This window comes from Entelurus aequoreus, linkage group LG17, assembly GCF_033978785.1.
Source record: "Entelurus aequoreus isolate RoL-2023_Sb linkage group LG17, RoL_Eaeq_v1.1, whole genome shotgun sequence".
NCBI lineage: Eukaryota > Metazoa > Chordata > Actinopteri > Syngnathiformes > Syngnathidae > Entelurus > Entelurus aequoreus.
Genome location: NC_084747.1, coordinates 15,528,991 through 15,549,220, shown reverse-complemented (window position 1 = coordinate 15,549,220; position 20,230 = coordinate 15,528,991). Strand labels below are relative to the sequence as shown.

Here is a 20,230-nt window from a genome sequence, read left to right as displayed (position 1 = left end):
AACGCATGTATCAGGAACAGATACGGAAGCACATTTTTACAACACATTTCTGCATAAAAATGATAATATATCATATTGTAGGTGTTTGTTACCCTTTGCGTTCATATATTGCTGTTTGTTACATTTTTGTTTTGTTTTGCTTGATTGTAAAAGACGCCTATCAAGGAGCTGGTCCGAGAAGTAAAAGAGGAGCGACGTTCATATGTTGTTAATATTCAGTGTTTTATTGTTCATATCTAATATTGTAAATCCCACTTTACTTATTTTAATGTACATTTTGGGTGTCCCATTCAGTAAAAAAAATGTTAACTTGCACAGTAGTTCCATAAGTCTGGGAAAGCGACCGATGTATATTTAGACTTAGACTTCCTTTTATTGTCATTCAAATTTGAACTTTGCAGTACAGATAAGAACAACATTTCGTTGCATTTCTTGACATCACTCAAAAAAAATCTGTTTTTGATAAAGTATAGGGATATATATGCATAGTGTGCATTTTTGCCTGTATCTGCTTTTTGCAGGAATATTTAAGCCTATTTTGCTGCACAACATCACATAACACAACAGCCATCTTGGTACGGTCTGCCACCACCGTGTTTTACTTCCGGGAAGAAGTCACGTGACGGACTACAAGCAACACAGAGAAACCCTTGTGGAGAAAGGCAAGATGGCGGACTGAGCTGCTGTGACCTAAAAAAAAACAACTTGCGATATAACTGCAAATACGGCAATCGACACCTCAAAGGTTCGTTTTTTTCTAAAGCCCGCGAAACGGAAGTTGAGTTTGGAGCGATGGAGTATTACCTGAAGTGAAGATTAAAGACACGGTGGACGACTATGCTATGCTATGCTAAGATGGCGACGTCCGGTAAAAGAGAACATGAAAGAGAATCACCAACGGAGAAAAAGACGAAAACTGCAGATGAAGGTGAGCGAGTCTGAGGCTTTTTCAAGCCCTGACACGAGCGTTGATGAGGACATTAGCTGACTGTTGAACAATGTAAACAAAGAGCCGCGCCATGGTTGTGTTCGGGAATGTTCCGATTTTCCCCTTTTTTAGAGCGAAGGCCTCCCGAGTGCTTTTGTACTAAAGGCTTGTCTGAAGCAGGCGAGGAAACTCGCACTCGATCGCTGGTTCCTTTCTAGTCGACATGCATGCTTTTGTCCTGCTTGTCGGGGTGTTGTCTGTCAAAACCTAAGCGTGGGTTTCGGACATTCGCACGTCCACTCTCGCTTCGTCTCGTTGCTGGCCCCGCCCCTCCCCTGACCATCCATCCATCCATCCATCCATCTTCTTCCACTTATCCGAGGTTGGGTCGCGGGGGCAGCAACCTAAGCAGGGAAGCCCAGACATTGTTCTCCCCAGCCCATACTTGCCAACCCTCCCGATTTTCCCGGGAGACTCACGAATTTCAGTGCCCCTCCCGAAAATCTCCCGGGGCAACCTTTCTCCCGGTTTCCACCCAGACAGGATGCCACCCGAACGCCTTTCAAGGGAGGTGTTTCGGGCACGTCCGACCGGTAGGAGGCCACGGGGAAGACCCAGGACACGTTGGGAAGACTATGTCTCCCGGCTGGCCTGGGAACGCCTCGGGATCACCCGGGAGGAGCTGGACCAAGTGGCTGGGGAGAGGGAAGTCTGGGCTTTCCTGCTTAGGCTGCTGCCCCCGCGACCCGACCTCGGATAAGCGGAAGAAGATGGAAGGATGGATTTATTTGGAACATGCATGCTTACAATATGATGCGGTACAATTTGTTCGAAAAGGAGTAGGAAGAAGCAGAGCTTATTTAATCCTACCCCTTTTCTTTTACGTAGCAGTTGCAAAGACTTTTGTCCACACACACGTGAATGCAACACATACTTAATCAACACAGATACAGGTTACACTGAGGGTGACCGTATAAACAACTTTAACACTGTTAGAAATATATGCCACACTGTGAATCCACACCAAACAAGAATGACAAACACATTTCGGGAGAACATCCGCACCGTAACACAACATAAACACAACAGAACAAATACCCAGAATCCCATGCAGCCCTAACTCTTCCGGGCTGCAATATACACCCCCGCTACCACTACTATTCATCTGCGTGTGTGCTTGTGTGTGCGTTGGTTTGTATTCATCACATTGTGTGGACAAAAAGTTGCATACACAGTCACGAAGTGGGGACCTCATTCCATTATGGGGACAAAAATCCAATAAAATCTAATTTTTCATTGCAACATTTTAAAAAGAGCTGATTATGAAAGCTGCTGTCCAGTTGTTATAACTTGGAATTACATTAAACCAGTGGTTCTTAACCTGGGTTCAATGGAACCCTAGGGGTTCGGTGAGTCGGGCTCAGGGGTTCGGCGGAGGTCAAAACACACCCGACTCATCATGTAAATAAAAACTTCTCCCTATCGGCGTATTACGGATACGGCAACAGCAGAAGTCACACTGATTTGCAGGTGTGTAACTTGTTGTGAGTTTATGCACTGTGTTGGTTTTGTTGTTTGAACAAGGTGATGTTCATGCACGGTTCATTTTGTGCACCAGTAATAAAACATGGTAACACTTTAGTATGGGGAACATATTCACCATTATTAAGTTGCTTATTAACATGCAAATTAGTAACATATTGGCTCTTAACTAGTCATTATTAAGTACTTATTCGGCATGGCCTTATTATAACCCTAACCCTCTAACCCTAACCAAATAACTCTAAATTAAGTCTTTGTTACTTAGAATATGTTCCCCTAGTGTCCAAATAACTGTAAATTAATTCTTTGTTACTTAGAATATGTTCCCCATACTAAAATGTTACCAAAAACATATAACTTTGTCTTGAATTTGAAAAACAAAACATTTAATTTTTCACTAAAGAAGGGTTCGGTGAATGCGCATATGAAACTGGTGGAGTTCGGGACCTCCAACAAGGTTAAGAACCACTGCATTAAACACTTAAGATTTTAAAATCATGAATATGTAAGAAATGTTAATAATAATAACAATAGATTTTATTTGTAAAAACACTTTACATTGAACAAACAACCTCAAAGTGCTACAGTGCATTTAAAAAAACAACAACGCTAGAACCACAAATAGCTGCCCCCAACAAGTAAAATAAATAGTACAAACAAATAAAAACTAGAACAGCTTAATAGCTAGAACTGACACACATATATCTAAAAAAAAAAAGGCTTTTTTAAAATGTATTTATTTAAAGAAGGGTTTTTAAGCCTTTTTTTTTTTTTTTTAAAGCATCCACAGTCTGTGGTGCCCTCAGGTCAGGGCCGGCCCGTGGCATAGGCCGTATAGGCAAATGCTAAGGGCGCCGTCCATCAGGGGGCGCCACGCCAGTGCCACAAATGTTGGAGGAAAAAAGAAAAAAAAAAGTTGGTACTATTATTTCTAAATACATAAAATAATCCCACGTTAATTAAAATGCAAAGTAAAGCCTATTTAATAGAAATATTATTTGTTACAACATTACGCCCCACCCCCCCTCCCCCGGCACGGTGCGCCCCCTCCCTTCCCGTATCATGACTCTTTTTGGACGTCACCACATCAAAAAATCAACACAAGATGTCAAAACGGCCAAAACTGTCAGGTGCCTAGGAAAGAAAAAAGAGAAAAGAAGAGGAGGAGAAACGAGAAAAAGACAGAGGTAGCAGGTAGGTAACGTTAGCCTACATGAAATTATTTGTCTGTTACAGAATGTGATAGTAACCTGGCTTTTTAGCATTAAGCTAATGTTACATGATTCGGCAATTGCTAATCAATAAATAGCTAGTTCTGTTTTAACGTCGGGTTAATATTGTGGAGGGGGCTAAATTGTTATGGAAAATAATAATGTAACGTTAGGTAATTACAGTTCTTCCTGGTGTACAGTAATTTGTAAGTCATTCTAGTTAATGCAATATTAAAAAGCACAAATAGAGAACTCTGTAGGATCCCCTTTTTTTGTAATATAGTTGTTAAAGTCATACTGGTTTGATATCTTGTTTTGTGCAGTGCCTTATTTATATTGTATTTTTAATTTATTTTATGCAACTTGTTGAAACGTTTTATTTTGTGTTTATTTATGTAAAAAATATTGTATTTCATATATTCATTTTTTATTGTTTGTATTAATTTATTTATCCATATTTTTTTTTATCTTGTTAACTATTCTGATTGTTAATTTGCTTTCTTTAAGTAAAAAAAAAGGTCAAAGACAAAGCTATTCGGTTTCTTGTGAGTATATACACTTCACTGCCGATGTGGGGGGGCGCCACCTAAAAGCTTGCCCAGGGCGCCAGATTGGTTAGGGCCGGGCCTGCCTCAGGTGGTCAGGGAGAGCGTTCCACAGACTGGGAGCGGCGAAGCAGAAAGCCCTGAATGGTTCATAAAGTGTAAGAAAAAAGGGTGAGCATGTTGAGTAAAAAACAAATTTTTGTCTTTGCAAACCTTACAAAAGCACGTTTCTAGTAAAACTCACAAAAATACATTATTTCAGGCATTATTAGACATATTGCATGTTTGGTTTAAGAGTTATGTTTGAGTATCTGATGTTTGTGATGTGGAAAGACATTAATATCTCTTGTATTCATGTTAGCATTTAAGCTAGTAAGCTAGCGGCAGTCAGTCTGTGAGGTTATCAAAGTGCGGTTATCAATCGCGGTTTTTAGATACTTTGTATTTAAAACTGTAATACTAACCATTGGGAATTTTACCGTGGTTATTATTAATACTGTTTATCTTTACATCCCTAGTAGGGAGTTAAATATAAACGTGTCACTTACTATTAGTAGCTTGGCCTTGAGTCAGATTAGTGTAAACAAACAACAGCCACCTTTTAAATGGTAAATGGTTGTACTTGTATAGCGCTTTTCTACCCCTTTTTAAGGAGCCTTGCTTCGTTCTGTCTATGTTGAATACACTATAGGCATTTAAAGTTCATATAGCAAGTGTAAAACACCAACATAGCATCAGGAGCTTGCAGAATAACAGCACTATACCATGGGATCTAATTATGTGCGTTCTAGTTATTAACACTGCATAAAATAGGTTAATAAACATGAATGAATAGGTATTGGTGACAGTTGATGACAATACGTTTATTACAGCCCACATGAGTAACATTTTGTGTCAATATGGCTGCTTTTTATTATTATTATTAATATTAATATTATTAATAATGATCATTATTAATAATAATAATAATGAATTAGATTTATATAATGCTTTTCTAGACACCGAAAGCACTGAGAACTTCATTTATTCACACCGTGATGGTGGTAAGCTACATTTATAGCAGGGGTGTCAAACTCATTTTAGATCGGGGGCCACATGGAGGAAAATCTACTCCCTAGTGGGCCGGACTGGTAAAATCACGGCACGATAACTTAAAAATAAAGACAACTTCAGATTGTTTTCTTTTTTTTTTAAATAGAACAAGCACATTCTGAAAATGTACAAATCATAATGTTGTTGGGTTTTTTTTTACACTTACATGTTGTGGTTAACAGTATTCTATCTTTATTTGTCATTATTTATACTTTCTGAATAAATTATGTGATAATATTCATCAGTCAAATCATTGGTGTTGATTTTCAATCTATCAAGATAAAAAAAATAATATCAAAATCATGTTATTCATGTATTTTGATCATTTTCCTGGACTGGTGCACTCACATCATGTGGTTACTTCGTTTTTTTTTTATATATGTAGCATCATCCCCAATGATACAAAGAATTGCTATTGCGACATCTAGTGGACACATTTAGAACGGCGGTTTCTTTCATTCAAAAATTTCGGCTCATTTTTATATTTAGCAAACTTATCCCGCGGGCCGGATAAAACCTGTTCGGGGGCCTGATCCGGCCCCCGGGCCGTACGTTTGACACCCCTGATTTATAGCCACGGATGGTGGGTGAAGTGTCTTACCAAAGTACACAAGGGCTGTGACTAAGATGGCACAAGCTGAATTTGTACCAGGAACCCGCAAGTTTTTGGATGTCCACTCTACCACATGAGCCAGGCCACCCTATTATTTACCTTTTGGCAGTGCAGATGTGAACATATTTCAAAGGTTTAGTGGTGAAAATACAAGCAAGATATCAACAAAAATAGTTAAATGTGATGGAGCGGACTTATACATTCTTAAAAGGGACCTATGAAGATTCTAATATACATTAAAGACTTTCTTGGGTTCTGGATAATATGTATTGAACATGCTTAGGTTTAAATTTTGGGTAAATTTTGCTCTACATTCACATTTCTAACCCTTTTTTGAGTCTATTTGCATAGGGTTCGTTTGTGGAGGGTTTCCCTTTAGATTGCCTTTAAAACTCTTCAAGCCCTCTTTTCCAAAAGTACCAGAATGTATCTTCTTAAATAGAGATGCCCGATAACGTTTTTTTGCCGATATCCGATATTCCGATATTGTCCAACTCTTAATTACAGATACCGATATCAACCGATACCGATATATACAGTCGTGGAAATAACACATTATTATGCCTAATTTTGTTGTGATGCCCCGCTGGATGCATTAAACAATGTAACAAGGTTTTCCAAAATAGATCAACTCAAGTTATGGAAAAAAAATGCCAACATGGCACTGCCATATTTATTATTGAAGTCACAAAGTGCATTATTTTTTTTAACATGCCTCAAAACAGCAGCTTGGAATTTGGGACATGCTCTCCCTGAGAGAGCATGAGGAGGTTGAGGTGGGCGGGGTTGGGGGGGGGCGGGGTTTTGGGGAAAGGGGTAGCGGGGGGTGTATATTGTAGCGTCCCGGAAGAGTTAGTGCTGCAAGGGGTTCTGGATATTTGTTCTGTTGTGTTTATGTTGTGTTACGGTGCGGATGTTCTCCCGAAATGTGTTTGTCGTTCTTGTTTGGTGTGGGTTCACAGTGTGGCACATATTTGTAACAGTGTTAAAGTTGTTTATACAGCCAACCCTCAGTGTGACCTGTATGGCTGTTGACCAAGTATGCATTGCATTCACTTGTGTGTGGGAAAAGCCGTAGATATTATGTGATTGGGCCAGCACGCAAAGGCAGTGCCTTTAAGGTTTATTGGCGCTCTGTACTTCTCCCTACGTCCGTGTACACAGCGGCGTTTTAAAAAGTCATACATTTTACTTTTTGAAACCGATACCGATAATTTCCAATATCACATTTTAAAGCATTTATCGGCCGATAATATCAGCAGTCCGATATTATCGGACATCTCTATTCTTAAATATATATGTTGAACATAACCGCTGTTTTTTTTTTCCTTCTTAATCTTCGTAAACAGTACATAGTCACCGGTCACATCATTAGGTACACCTGCACACTCTGATCGACACAGAGCTGCATAAAAAAGCTGCTTTTAGCACCATTTGTTTCACTTTATGTCGCACGGCGGTGTTATTGTGCGCACGCCTGGATTGAATTGAAAATAAAACTTTATCCGAACTTATCTTTTGTTTTTTCATACCAGTAATGTTCAAACCAGTATTTATTTTATTGACATCAGAACAGGCGGTAGGGCATGAAACGAGAACAAATGACATGAAACAGCCCTTTGAGACACTTGTGATTTAGGGCTATATAAATAAACATTGATTGACTGATTGATTGAAAGTCTCGGTCGGCTGTGTCTGCTTAGCAGAGGTGGAGGAGGCTAGCCGACACAGCATGTATGGGAATAACCAAAAATGTACGTCTGTCAATCTGAGATGTAAGAAATGGCCCACTGCTTTAAACAAAAACTGCAAAACCCAACACGCCCTTATAATTTGACGCGTTGGCATTTTTTAACACACGTATCCAACATTGAAACAACATTAATAAGTCGGAAAAGAGCAAAAATCATCATTAGTCTGTCATGATCCGTGGCCCGGTTATTTTCTGTTAGTTTTGGACCCCCTGAGTTCGTGTTTTGTGCACCCTTGAGTTTATTTTAGTTACCATGGTTACTCATTATTTTCACCTGCCTCTGATTGGTGTTCGGGTCGCTCACCTGTTTCCCGAGCACTAATCAGAGGCATTATTTAAGCCTGCCTTTGCCGGCCAGTCGGCCTGGCTTCATTGTTTGCTTCATGCACGTGTTACGTGAGTATTGCCTGTCTTTAGTCTATGCTAAGTGGTAGCCTTAGCTTCGAGTGCGATCGGCACGTTGTCCCTTCGGCTTGTTTTCTGTTTTTGTACTTCTTTGATTTTCAAAAATAAATCATGTTCCTACCTGCAAGTCCTGTCCGGAGTGGTCTGTTTGCATCCCGGGGGAACGAGCCCCGCAGTAAGCTGCGACCCCCCCGCCGTAACAAAGTCGTAGGGGTATAATGATTTGTTTTAGCAAATATTCGATTCGATTCAGAATTGGTGTAGCAAATCCCAATTACCATGTACAATATTACAGTATACAGCAAAAAAAAGGGCAGCATAAAATAGAGAGTAGATCCAGCAGAATAAACATTATAAACAAAGAGAGGTAGCTATAAATCATAATAAATGGGTTATACTTGTATAGCGCTTTTCTACCTTCAAGGTACTCGAAGCGCTTTGACACTATTTCCACATTCACCCATTCACACACACATTCACACAGTGATGGAGGGAGCTGCCATGCAAGGCGCTAACCAGCACCCATCAGGAGCAAGGGTGAAGTGTCTTGCCCAAGGACACAACGTACGTGACTAGGCTGGTAGAAGGTGGGGATTGAACCCCAGTAACCAGCAACCCTCCGATTGCTGGCACGGCCACTCTACCAACTTCGCCACGCCGTCCCTTAGCTAACATAGAAGCAGTCAGGTATAGGGATGATGTTTGGTAAGAAATTATCGAGTTCGAGCCTATTATCGAATCCTCTTATCAAACCGATTCCTTATCGATTCTCTTATCGAGTCCAGATAGGTTGTGGTGTATGGAAAAAACACACAATATTTGGTTTAACAAAAGCTCACTTTTATTATATAAGAAAACAATTTAATCTAATAAATAAATACATATTGACTGTTAAACCCCTAAAAAAATAATATAAAATAAATACATATTGACTGTTGTTACCCAAAGTATATTAAGTGTGATTTTTCAGAAAAACAAATAGATACAGTAACACAAAAACAACCTGTCTCTGTGATCACTATAGGTGTATAAATAATAATATAGTGTTAAATAAAATCAGTCCCTTGGGCACAAAACTGAAAATAATACAGCTCTCCAAAAAGTGCACTTCTGCTGCTATTTGACATAACTGTTTGTTATAATGCTTGGACATTTTTGCACTTTATTTCTTTATTGAAAGAAAATTCTATGAAGAGAAAAGTTGTTTGCAAATGTGGTTACAATGCTAAAAATGAAAAGTTAAAGCTAAAAAAAAAACAACACTTTATTGCGTTAACATTCTTTTTAGGGGGAAAAATGTTATGAGCTGCCAGGGAATATAACAACTACACTACCCAGCATGCAACGGGACTGACGAGCATGCGCGGTAGCCCCGAAAAGTTGTTGTTGCATGTCGTCACACGGTTAGGTTATGAGCACGCTGTGAAAGTAAACGTCAAGAACTCAGCCAACACGCCTCGTCTGCATTATTTATAATTAGACAGACAACACATCTACAGTGTGATTTTGTTTTGTTTACAAGGAAAGTAAAACAAAAGTTAAAAAAGGGTGATCATGTCATATATGTTGTATATATATGTATGTGCTGCGATTGCTTTAAGAACATTGCCACAGCTGCCGTAAAGGAGGTGCGTTGCTAGCCTGGTTGCTATGTTTGCGGTTGGTCGTAAAAGTGTTGGTCATGTGTTTGTACCCTGCTAAAATCTCTCAGTAAAGTTATTCATTGGATTATACCTTTTGTTTTGAACTTTATTACACCTTGCAGCGCTTTTTCCCGTCCATTTTTTTCCTGCTTTCCCTATCTGCGCCTAATGACTGAGCTACGTGACGCCATTTCTTGTGATGTCACACGGGGCATTTCTGGTCGGGACGGGATTCGTTCCAAGGGATTCGAATAAAGAACCAACTCTTTTTCTTTACTATAGTGGTCTCGATAACGGGTACCGGTTCTCAAAAAGGGATTCGAGTCCGAGGACTCGGTTCTTTTCTTATCGAACAACCGGGAAAACCGGTTTTGAGTATCATCCCTAGTCAGGTAATAGACAGATATCATCTATTGCTGTATGGCGAGTGATTATACAGCTGAATGGAGTGCGGAATGAAGGAGTTCTTGAATCGAACACTGTGGGAGCGAACCTGAACCGGTTGGAGTATGAGCTCCGCTGTCCCTCAATTGTCTGGTGGAGTGGGTGAGCAGGATTGTCCATGATGGCCAGCAGTGTGTCCAGTGTCCTCCTGTCCCTCACTGACACAGACGCCTCCAACTGCGTACCAATAGTTTGGCCGGCTTTCCGGATCAGTTTGTCAATCCAGTTTAAGTCCCTTTTGCTGGTGCTGCTCCCCCAACAAACCACTGCAAAGTACAGGGCACTGGCCACAACAGTCTGAAAAAAGATCTCCAACAGTAATGTAATCCAATTTGTAATGTACTTGCCATACATTACAAAATAAAATGCATAGAAAAAAAGAAAAACATACCGTATTTCCTTGAATTGGCGCAGGGAATATAGTATTCGCACGTCTAGAATTACTGCCGGGTCAAACTCGTTTCTCAAAATAATTAACGCATGCTTGACCTTATCGCCGGTTCATTATTAACGCCGGATCAAATTCGTTTCGCAAAATATTAATTTATTATCGCATGTCTATAATTTTCGCCGGGTCAAACTCGTTTCGCAAAATATTTAGCATATGTCTAGAACTTCCACCGGGTCAAATTAGTTACGTCACGAGTGACGATTTACCTGTCCTCATTTTCAAAATGGAGGAAGCTGCTTTCAGTAGTTTGCAATCGCACAAAGGAAAAAAGATAAAGAGCTATTCAGTAGGATTTAAGGTCTAAGCTATTGAATACCGGTACGGTATGCTAAAAAGAACAGTAAGCAGCTATGTTTTATTAATATACCGTATCTGCGTGTGTCAAATACTGTATGAGTCATTAAATGACTCCCGCCTCGTGGTGGTAGAGGGCGCTAGTGATCCTTCTTGCGACTTCCGGTACTGCAGAAGAAGTGACAACACGCAGCAACAGATTTTTTTTTTTTTTCCTCTCGCCTGAACTTTTAACATGGAGGATTACATACCGGTATCTAAAATAAAACAGTTTTCTAAACTGGACTTTCAATCGAAGCAGGAGGTAATAATTAAAGGAATATCTCCATCGAGACAGAGAGACTTTTAAAACTGAAGAAAGAAAATAAGGAAGACTTCTATAAACAAGTTATCTATGCTTTTGGTCAGAAGGAGCTGCAAATGGACTCCATTTATAAGTACAGGTAAGACCATAATAACGTTTTTTTAATTAAATGTGCTTTTCATGATGGTATGCTTACATCACACTCAAAGCGCACGCCTAAATTTACCGCATTCCTTTTGGTAAACGCCGGAGTGAGAAGAGGTTTTAAAATAATTACCGCATGCACGGCCATCCCGCAGGCCTCCGGTAAACGCCGGAGTGACAGGAGGTTTTAAATTAATTAGCGCCCCTGCGGCTATTCAAGGAAATACGGTATGTGTTCTTGTCTTCTATAGGGATTGTTTTTGATAGGCGAAATTTTAAAAAAAGTGCAATTCCCCCTTGAAGCATATTCCAATGCTTCAACAAGGTCAACAATATCGAACCGCTCTCGTCTGGAAGAACGTTTCTTGCTAATCAAGAACGGCAAAAAGGCCAAAAATGATGATATCCTGAAGTAGGCGGTCTTCCAATTTGTGCAAGGTAAAGGATGGCAGAGAATCTTGTCCTTTGGAGGTAGTAATTACTGAACATGGTGAGTCGGTCTGAGTCCCACGTTCCTCCCCCAATCATTGTGGCACACAAAGGCTGCTTCCCCTTCACTGTTCGCCTCCTGTACAAAATGACTGTAAGACTCCTCAAGGGCTGACAGGAGATGTGAAGGGGCTACGACTAAGGGCATCAGACACAACATTCTTCGGACCTGGGATGTACTTCAGATCAATTCCTCTGCCATTTTTCAAGTCCCTCTGTCTCCCTCGTCGTCATGTGACATGAGTGCGTGTCTGTTATGATTTTGCTTACTAGTTTCCATGACCCGCCTTATCTTGCCTCTGATTGGCCAGTCCGTAATGTTTTGCCCTAACCTTAGCCAATTGTGACTCATCATACATTTGATCTGTAAGCTCCAGATTGTCCAGAATAGGGCAGCACGGCTGGTTCTTGGTTGTTCACTAAGAACCAATGTTAACCAAATGCATGCGTCTCTTTCCTGGCTAACAGTGCAGAACAGGTTGTCAGCTAATACTCTAATATTGTTCAAATCAGCAACCAGTAGTAAAACTCCTGCTTTTCTCATGGCCCAAATAGTTTTCAGTAGCACTATGCATAATCATATTACCAGGGCGTCTAGTGAGGGTCATTTTGTACTCCCTCGTCCGAGGAAGAATGAATTGGGGAAATCTTTTATTTATAGATCTGTATCGCTCTGGAATAACCTGCCTCGAATTCTCACCGTCATTGAAAGTAAACAGGTTTTTAAAAGGAAACTAATATTTTATCTGAGTCTGTAAATTAGTTTGCGTGTTGATGATTTTTTGTTTGGTTTTGTATTGTGTAGTTATATTTATATGGTAATTAATATTCTGAGACTGTAAATTGTTTGCTTGTTGATGATTTTTATTTGTTTCTGTATTGTGTAGTTATATTTATATGGTAATTAATATTCTGAGACTGTAATTTGTTTGCTTGTTGATGATTTTTATTTGTTTCTGTATTGTGTAGTTATAATTATATGCTTTTACTTGTAATTGTATTGAATTTCTGGACCCCAGGAAGACTAGTGGGTTGTTGTGGCAAAGAGCTAATGGGGATCCTTAATAAAAATCTAAGTCAAAAATCATACGAACTCCAACCAATCATCATGGATTTTCTCCGTATGGATGGATGTTGTCATTCATCCCAGTCATTGTTTTTTCTCCATATTTTTGGGGACTGGATTTGCAGTCCATTTTCTCTCTTCGTAGCTTTGATGTAAGCTACCTAGCTACATGTGTGTAAATGTAGCTAAGCTACAGGAAAAGCTACTTGTTAAAACACAAGCTAAGCTACTGGAAAATGTAGTTTAGCTACGTAGCTTAGCTACATGTAGCTTGTTACTGCCCATCACTGCAACCTGGTCAGCATTCTTCTGTCAGCCACCTCCTCAATTGTGTCGAGTGGGCAGCCTAGGACGGAGTCAGCTCTCTTAATCCAATTATTAGGTCTGTTCCTGTCTCTGACCGTGTTGCACCCACCCTAGCAAACCGCGGCATAGAACAAAGAAGACGGCACCACAGTGTCTGAAAGGTTCGTAAAAGTATTGCGATACAATGCTACATCCATCCTTTTTTTTTACATTGCTTGTTTGTGGTAAGTTTTCTACTTCCTGTGATTCTGGTTTCACTTTCCCCAGTCGAAGCAAAATCCTGTTGTAAGAATTGATCCATCACTCTGGTAGGGCAGTAAATGAATGGCCATGAAACACTACTCACACATACAGTTTCTCTGATGATGCAATTGTTGATGACTGAAGTGCTGTTATCAACCAAACCCTCCTCATCCCACCCCCCGGATTGTAAATAATGTAAATAATTCAATGTATATACTCTGATGATTAACTTGTGTGATGACTGTATTATGATGATAGTATATATTTGTACCATGATTACCCGACTTAAACAAGTTGAAAAACTTATTCGGGTGTTACCATTTAGTGGTCAATTGTACGGAATATGTACTGAACTCAATTCTGTACACTGCTGCTGGAATTTTAATTTTCCTGAGGGAACTCTCCTGAAGGAATCAATAAAGTACTATCTATCTATCTATCTATCTATCTATCTATCTGAACTGTGCAATCTACTAATAAAAGTTTCAATCAAAAAAATAAAAGTTTCAAAAAAGTACATAGAAGGAAGTGGGTAAACATCTCATGAATCATGTCTAAGTTAGAGTGTTTGTGTTGTTTGTGTCCTGCAGACATCCAGCAGCTGATTTGTCATCGAGAAGAACTTGCTCCTCAGTGGCATGCGGGGAGCTTCACTTTGAAGCAGGCGACACCACAGCCACCCTACATTAAAAAGGAAGAGGAGGAACTCTGGATCACTCAGGAGGGAGAGTGTCTTCTAGGACCACAGGAGGCTGATCTCACTGAGTTCCCACTGACCGTTGTCTCTGTGAAGATTGAAGAAGATGAAGAGAAACCACATCTAGACAACCTCTTAGCTCCACTATCAGATAGTGAGGTCGAAGACGAGGTTGAAGTACCTTTGAGCAGCGAAACAGACTGCGAAGGTGATGTGAGGACTCGCACTGACAACAAACGCTCAGAAGGCTCTAAAAAGAACAGAGAGAAAAAACATTTGAGCTGCTCAATTTGTGCAAAAATCTTTACCAGAAATAGCAATTTGACGCAACACATGAGAATACATACAGGAGAAAAACCATTTAATTGCTCAGCTTGTGCTAAAAACTTTACCAAAAAGTGCTATTTGACTAAACATGTACAAATACACACTGGACATAAACCGTTTCGTTGTTCAGTCTGTGGTAAAAGCTTTGGTCAAAAGAGTAATTTGACTGAACACATTAAAACACATACCGGAGAAAAACCCTATAGTTGCTCAGTTTGTGGTAAAAGCTTTTCTCAAAGCACCCACCTGACTGAACACATGAATAGACACACAGGCCAAAAAAAATTTGACTGTAGATTGTGTGGTAAAAGTTTTTTTTCCAAGCAAAGTTTGACCCAACACATGATGACACATACGGGACAAAAACCTTTTAATTGTTCAGTTTGTGGTAAACGCTTTTCTCAAAAGTGCCACTTGACTGAACACATGAAAAGGCACACCGGACAACAAAAATTTGATTGTACAGTTTGTGGTAAAACCTTGGTGTCTAGATTAGGTTTTATTCAACACACGATGAAGCACACTGGAGAAAAACCATTTACTTGTTCCGTTTGTGATCAAAGATTCCATCGTAATGCAGACGCACTAAAACATATAACAACACACACGGGAGAATAAACAATCAGCTGTTTAGTTTGTGGTACGTTGTCCATATGTGGCGACACCCAGCCAAACTCAGGGCCTCCTCAAAATAATTTCACTGCTTCTTACACAAATAATCGAGGTCTTCATACAAATTGGAATGATCTCGAGCATCATTTTACACCCTCATGACCCCATGTCTTTTGTGTTTCTGAGACTTTACTGAATTTTACGCAATATAATGCTTGTAGTTCTTGGTTACCCCTTTTTCAGACGAGACGGACCTAATGGGTGTAGCTGGAGAGAGATTGTAGTCTTCTTTAGTGATGTTGTCCTGACCTCCAGGATGTCTGACTTTGAACACTAATAACATGGATACATCTACCTTTCAGGTTTGTTTTGAGTCTACAGACCAACATCAGATGACTAAGTTTACAATGTAATATTTCAGCATATTGACATATCCAAGAACTCCATCCAAAGTCTGAAATGATTGTTCTTGGGGATCTCAATGGCCATCATTAAGACTGACTGGGAAGTACAAAGACTGACGCTCCTGGGGAATGTAATGTGCTCATGAGCTGCCTCTACTTAACAGCCTCCACTAACTAGCAGGGCTGGACAATTATGGCAAAAAATAATAATCTCGATTGATTTTAAAATCACATACCATAACACCATTATTCCATAATTTAAAAACATAAGTATTTATTGTACCACCAAAACTCAACTTTAAATATAATTTACAAGAACAAGAGGGCATAAATTACCAACAAATAAACAACGTTATTAGTTACCACAATAAATTCAAATATCAAACCAATATGAAAAAATAAAATTCAAATTTTCAGACAAAAAACTGTGTAATTCTGTCTTTATTTTATTAGATTTTTTTATATTAGTATTCTTTTTTTCTTTTTTTTAAAACTTGTTTTACCACCATAGAGTTTGTGCTTTTAGTGTCAAAAATAAAATTTAATAAAATGTTTGTCAATTTAATAAAAAAATCCTTACTTTTATTGGTGCAATACATCTTTGACCATTATTATAAGTCAAAGCATAGTCATTTAGTAAATGTAACAGTAAGTACATAAAGGCTTATTGGCCACATGCGTGGACAGCACCTTTTAGCTCTTATTTCCAAAATTGTGTACACTACTGAATTGGGGTCTTATGGCCGCTTATGTGGACACTTATACTGCCATCTGGTGGTGTCAGAAGAGTATAACATACAATGAAATTTGGAAAAAAAAAAGTGTAAAAATAAGAATTAGCATGTCACTAAACATGAAGTACACGTTTGTGTGCTTATGGACTAAAATATGATTCTTAGTTTTTATTCTAATTAGGGTCCAATAAGCCCAAATACCAAAGAGAAATAAAAAAAGCATGTAAACAAACAGCTTGGGCCTTAAGAGGTTAAGCACATTATTTTCTCAAACCTTTATTTTGTTAGCGCAGTCAGACCGGATGTTGCACACAGCGCTGTTACTGTGAAGGGGGAAAATGTTAAGTTAAAGTTAAAGTACCAATGATTGTCACACACACACACATGAGGTGTGGCGAAATTATTCTGTGCATTTGACCCATCACCCTTGATCACCCCCTGGGAGGTGAGGGGAGCAGTGAGCAGCAGCGGTGGCCGCGCCCAGGAATTATTTTTGGTGATTTAACCCCCAATTCAAACCCTTGGTGATGAGTGCCAAGCAGGGAGGTAATGGGTCCCATTTTTATAGTCTTTGGTATGACTCGGCCGGGGTTTGAACTCACAACCTACCGATCTCAGGGCGGACACTCTAATGCTGTTGTTCTGAGCTTGACATATGGAGATGACTTGAGGCTACATTTAAATTTAAAAAAAAAAAAGGAGAGAAAGCCTCTCAAGTTGCGACTGCTGTCCTGTTTGTACATTGATCTTACATCGATGATGTCGTTCACAACCACACAAGCAGATGAGATGTCTTGTGGGTGTGTGGATTGTTCTTGCTCGCTTTAGCGTCATCATTTTGGTGGCGTTGTTTAGTTCAGGACGTGTTTCGAGGATTAACTAAACACATTATTTACCCAAACAAATGTTCCTTTTCCTCATAATGACAGTGTTACACTTAAATTTGTTGCAATTCCCGTGATATTCTGTGTTTAACAGCAGACTATGATCCCATCTGCGGTTACGTGAACGCGGAAATCACATGGCCTTACTTTTTTGTTGAGTTTAGTGATAGTTGATTAGGCATACTAGCGCTGTGTCAAGAAGTATCAACGATGTTAAGATCCCAAACGTCTCTTTTATTTACTAATATGCTCACTCATCTGTTCCACAGTCACAAGCTCAGGAATTTCCGTCCATGTTACGCAGTCTATTAATCGTTTTCTCCCATGCTTATATTGTTATAAAGTACCGTATTTTTCGGACTATAAGTCGCAGTTTTTTTCATAGTTTGGCCGGGGTTGCGACTTATACTCAGGAGCGACTTATGTGTGAAATTATTAACACATTAGCGTAAAATATCAAATAATATTATTTAGCTCATTCACGTAAGAGACTAGACGTATAAGATTTCATGGGATTTAGCGATTAGGAGTGACAGATGGTTTGGTAAACGTATAGCATGTTCTATATGTTATAGTTATTTGAATGACTCTTACCATAATATGTTACGTTAACATACCAGGCACGTTCTCAGTTGGTTATTTATGCCTCATATAACGTACACTTATTCAGCCTGTTCACTATTCTTTATTTATTTTAAATTGCCTTTCAAATGTCTATTCTTGGTGTTGGCTTTTATCAAATACATTTACCCAAAAAATGCGACTTATACTCCAGTGCGACTTATATATGTTTTTTTCCTTCTTTATTGTGCATTTTCGGCCGGTGCGATTTATACTCCGGAGCGATTTATACGGTACCATAAGATCCCGAAATGCAAATCGAGATTAAAATCAGATTAATTGTCCAGCCCTACCAACTAATTGATGGTCTTACAAGGATTGGGGAGGATGGAAATTGCTCCAAACTGGATCTCTTCTTTACTACTTCACCAGACAATCATGTTGTCACTCTCAGTGCTCCTCTTGGCTCTGACCACTGTGTCGCATCTACTGTGGCTAACTATCTTTCAGCAATAAACAACTCTGGCAAGCGTACAGTTTGGAACAATGGCAAATCAGATTGTGATGGAATGTGTTCACACTTGGCAGATATTAAGCAGAACTCTCTCAAAAGAACAAGGAGCCAATACAGCATGGGCCTACAGTATATTAGTGACGGCATTAAGGATGCCATGGACCTCTTCATTCTCTCTAAAACAAGTACAGGTACTCTGGCAAACCCTGGTTTAATGACAAGAATCTGAAGTGGATTGGATCGTGAGTTTTTGCAGTTTCACATCCTTAGTTTTTGTTTGTTTTATCCTTTTTTCCCTTTATTATGAACTATCTTACAAACTCTGAAATAACTTTTACCAAAAATCCCTATTGGAACCATTCCCACTGGCAAGAACAGTGCATGCAAGCGACATTTTCACTCACCTTTAATTTGACTTCTTGCTAGGAATAGGCTTGTTTGCCCAAAATCTGCTCGAGTCCTCAAGCCTTTACTGAAATCTTTAAACCAAGGTTTATTGGAAAAATTAAAAAAAGATACATGAATAAAAAGCCACAATGTCATTCATTCCCTTTGCTGAAGAAACAAAACATTGTTCTGGCTCCTGAAGAGCCATATTTTTGTTTTTTAGTGTTGAATATGTTTATCTTAATTCATTTTAAGGAATTATTTTGGTTTATGTGATGTCCCGTTGTATAGTATGTAGACACGTATGGTTCTTCATACTTATCTTTACTGTATAGTGGCTGTATTTTAATATTATTGCTTGATTGTTTGAATAGTAATGACACTCTGGCAACTACTGAACATATTTTTTCCTATGACCACATTTCAAAACATTCGTAGAATATATTTCTTATTTTTTCAGATCAGATCAGGGTATGTTGTGCTTTTGGCAATCAAAATCAATTGTGATTGATTTTTATGATTACATTGTTGACGTTTTAAAAGTTGATGTTGTTGCTGTATGTTGTTTTGTATCGCTTTGTTATTTAAATAAAAATGAAGTAAAACAAAATCACTCTGTCCGAAGAGAATATCTTTGTTGCTCAGACAGTAATGTGTTTATTTAAGTTCAAATTGGGTTATGGCTGTAATGGGAAACGATGTTCATGTGTCTTGTATTCATGTTTGCAATTAAGATAGCGATATGTGGCATTATGGGCATTAGATGCTAGACAGTGATTAGCAGCACTATAAGCTATTGCTGCTGGCTAGCCACTAGCGTATTAGCTTGCTTCTCCAGTAAATGAGCATCAGTTCATCAAAATGTAGTTATCAATCACGGTTTTGTGATCATTTTTATGAGGAACGATATTAACTTTGAACTTGATAACTTTGCTGTCCTACCAGCACACATGAGACGACATGAAATTTAGTACCACAAGAACAATGGCATGCAAACCCCAAAACCAGTGAAGTCGTCACGTTGTGTAAATGATAAATAAAAACAGAATACAATGATTTGCAAATCCGTTTCAACTTATAGTCAATTGAATAGACTGCAAAGACAAGATACTTAACGTTCGAACTAGAAAAATGTGTTATTTTTTGCAAATATTAGCTCATTTGGAATTTGATGCCTGCAACATGTTTTAAAAAAAGCTGGCACAAGCGGCAAAAAAGACTGAGCAAGTTGAGGAATGCTCATCAAACACTTATTTGGAACATCCCACAGGTGAACGGGCTAATTGGGAACAGGTGGGTGCCATGATTGAGTATAAAAAGCAGCTTCCATGAAATGCTCAGTCATTCACAAACTAGGATGGGGCGAAGGTCACCACTTTGTCAACAAATGCGTGAGCAAATTGTCGAACAGTTTCTCAACGAGCTTTTGCAAGGAATTTAGGGATTTCACCATCTACGGTCCGTAATATCAAACGGTTCAGAGAATCTGGAGAAATCACTGCACGTAAGCGATGATATTACGGATCTTTGATCCCTCAGGCGGCACTGCATCAAAGAGCGACATCAGTGTGTAAAGGATATCACCACATGGGCTCAGGAACACTTCAGAAACCCACTGTCAGTAACTACAGTTTGTC

General features: G+C 39.1%; 1 protein-coding gene across 1 annotated transcript; it reads left to right on the top strand.

The window, feature by feature from the left end:
• The first annotated feature begins 597 nt into the window (after positions 1-597).
• Positions 598-19,145, top strand: LOC133632458 (gastrula zinc finger protein XlCGF8.2DB-like). The gene is made up of 2 exons (XM_062024876.1): positions 598-928; positions 14,064-19,145. Exons 1-2 carry the CDS (start codon positions 838-840, stop codon positions 15,113-15,115), a joined length of 1,143 nt encoding a protein of 380 aa, XP_061880860.1. The 5' UTR covers positions 598-837; the 3' UTR covers positions 15,116-19,145.
• The last annotated feature ends 1,085 nt before the right edge of the window (positions 19,146-20,230 follow it).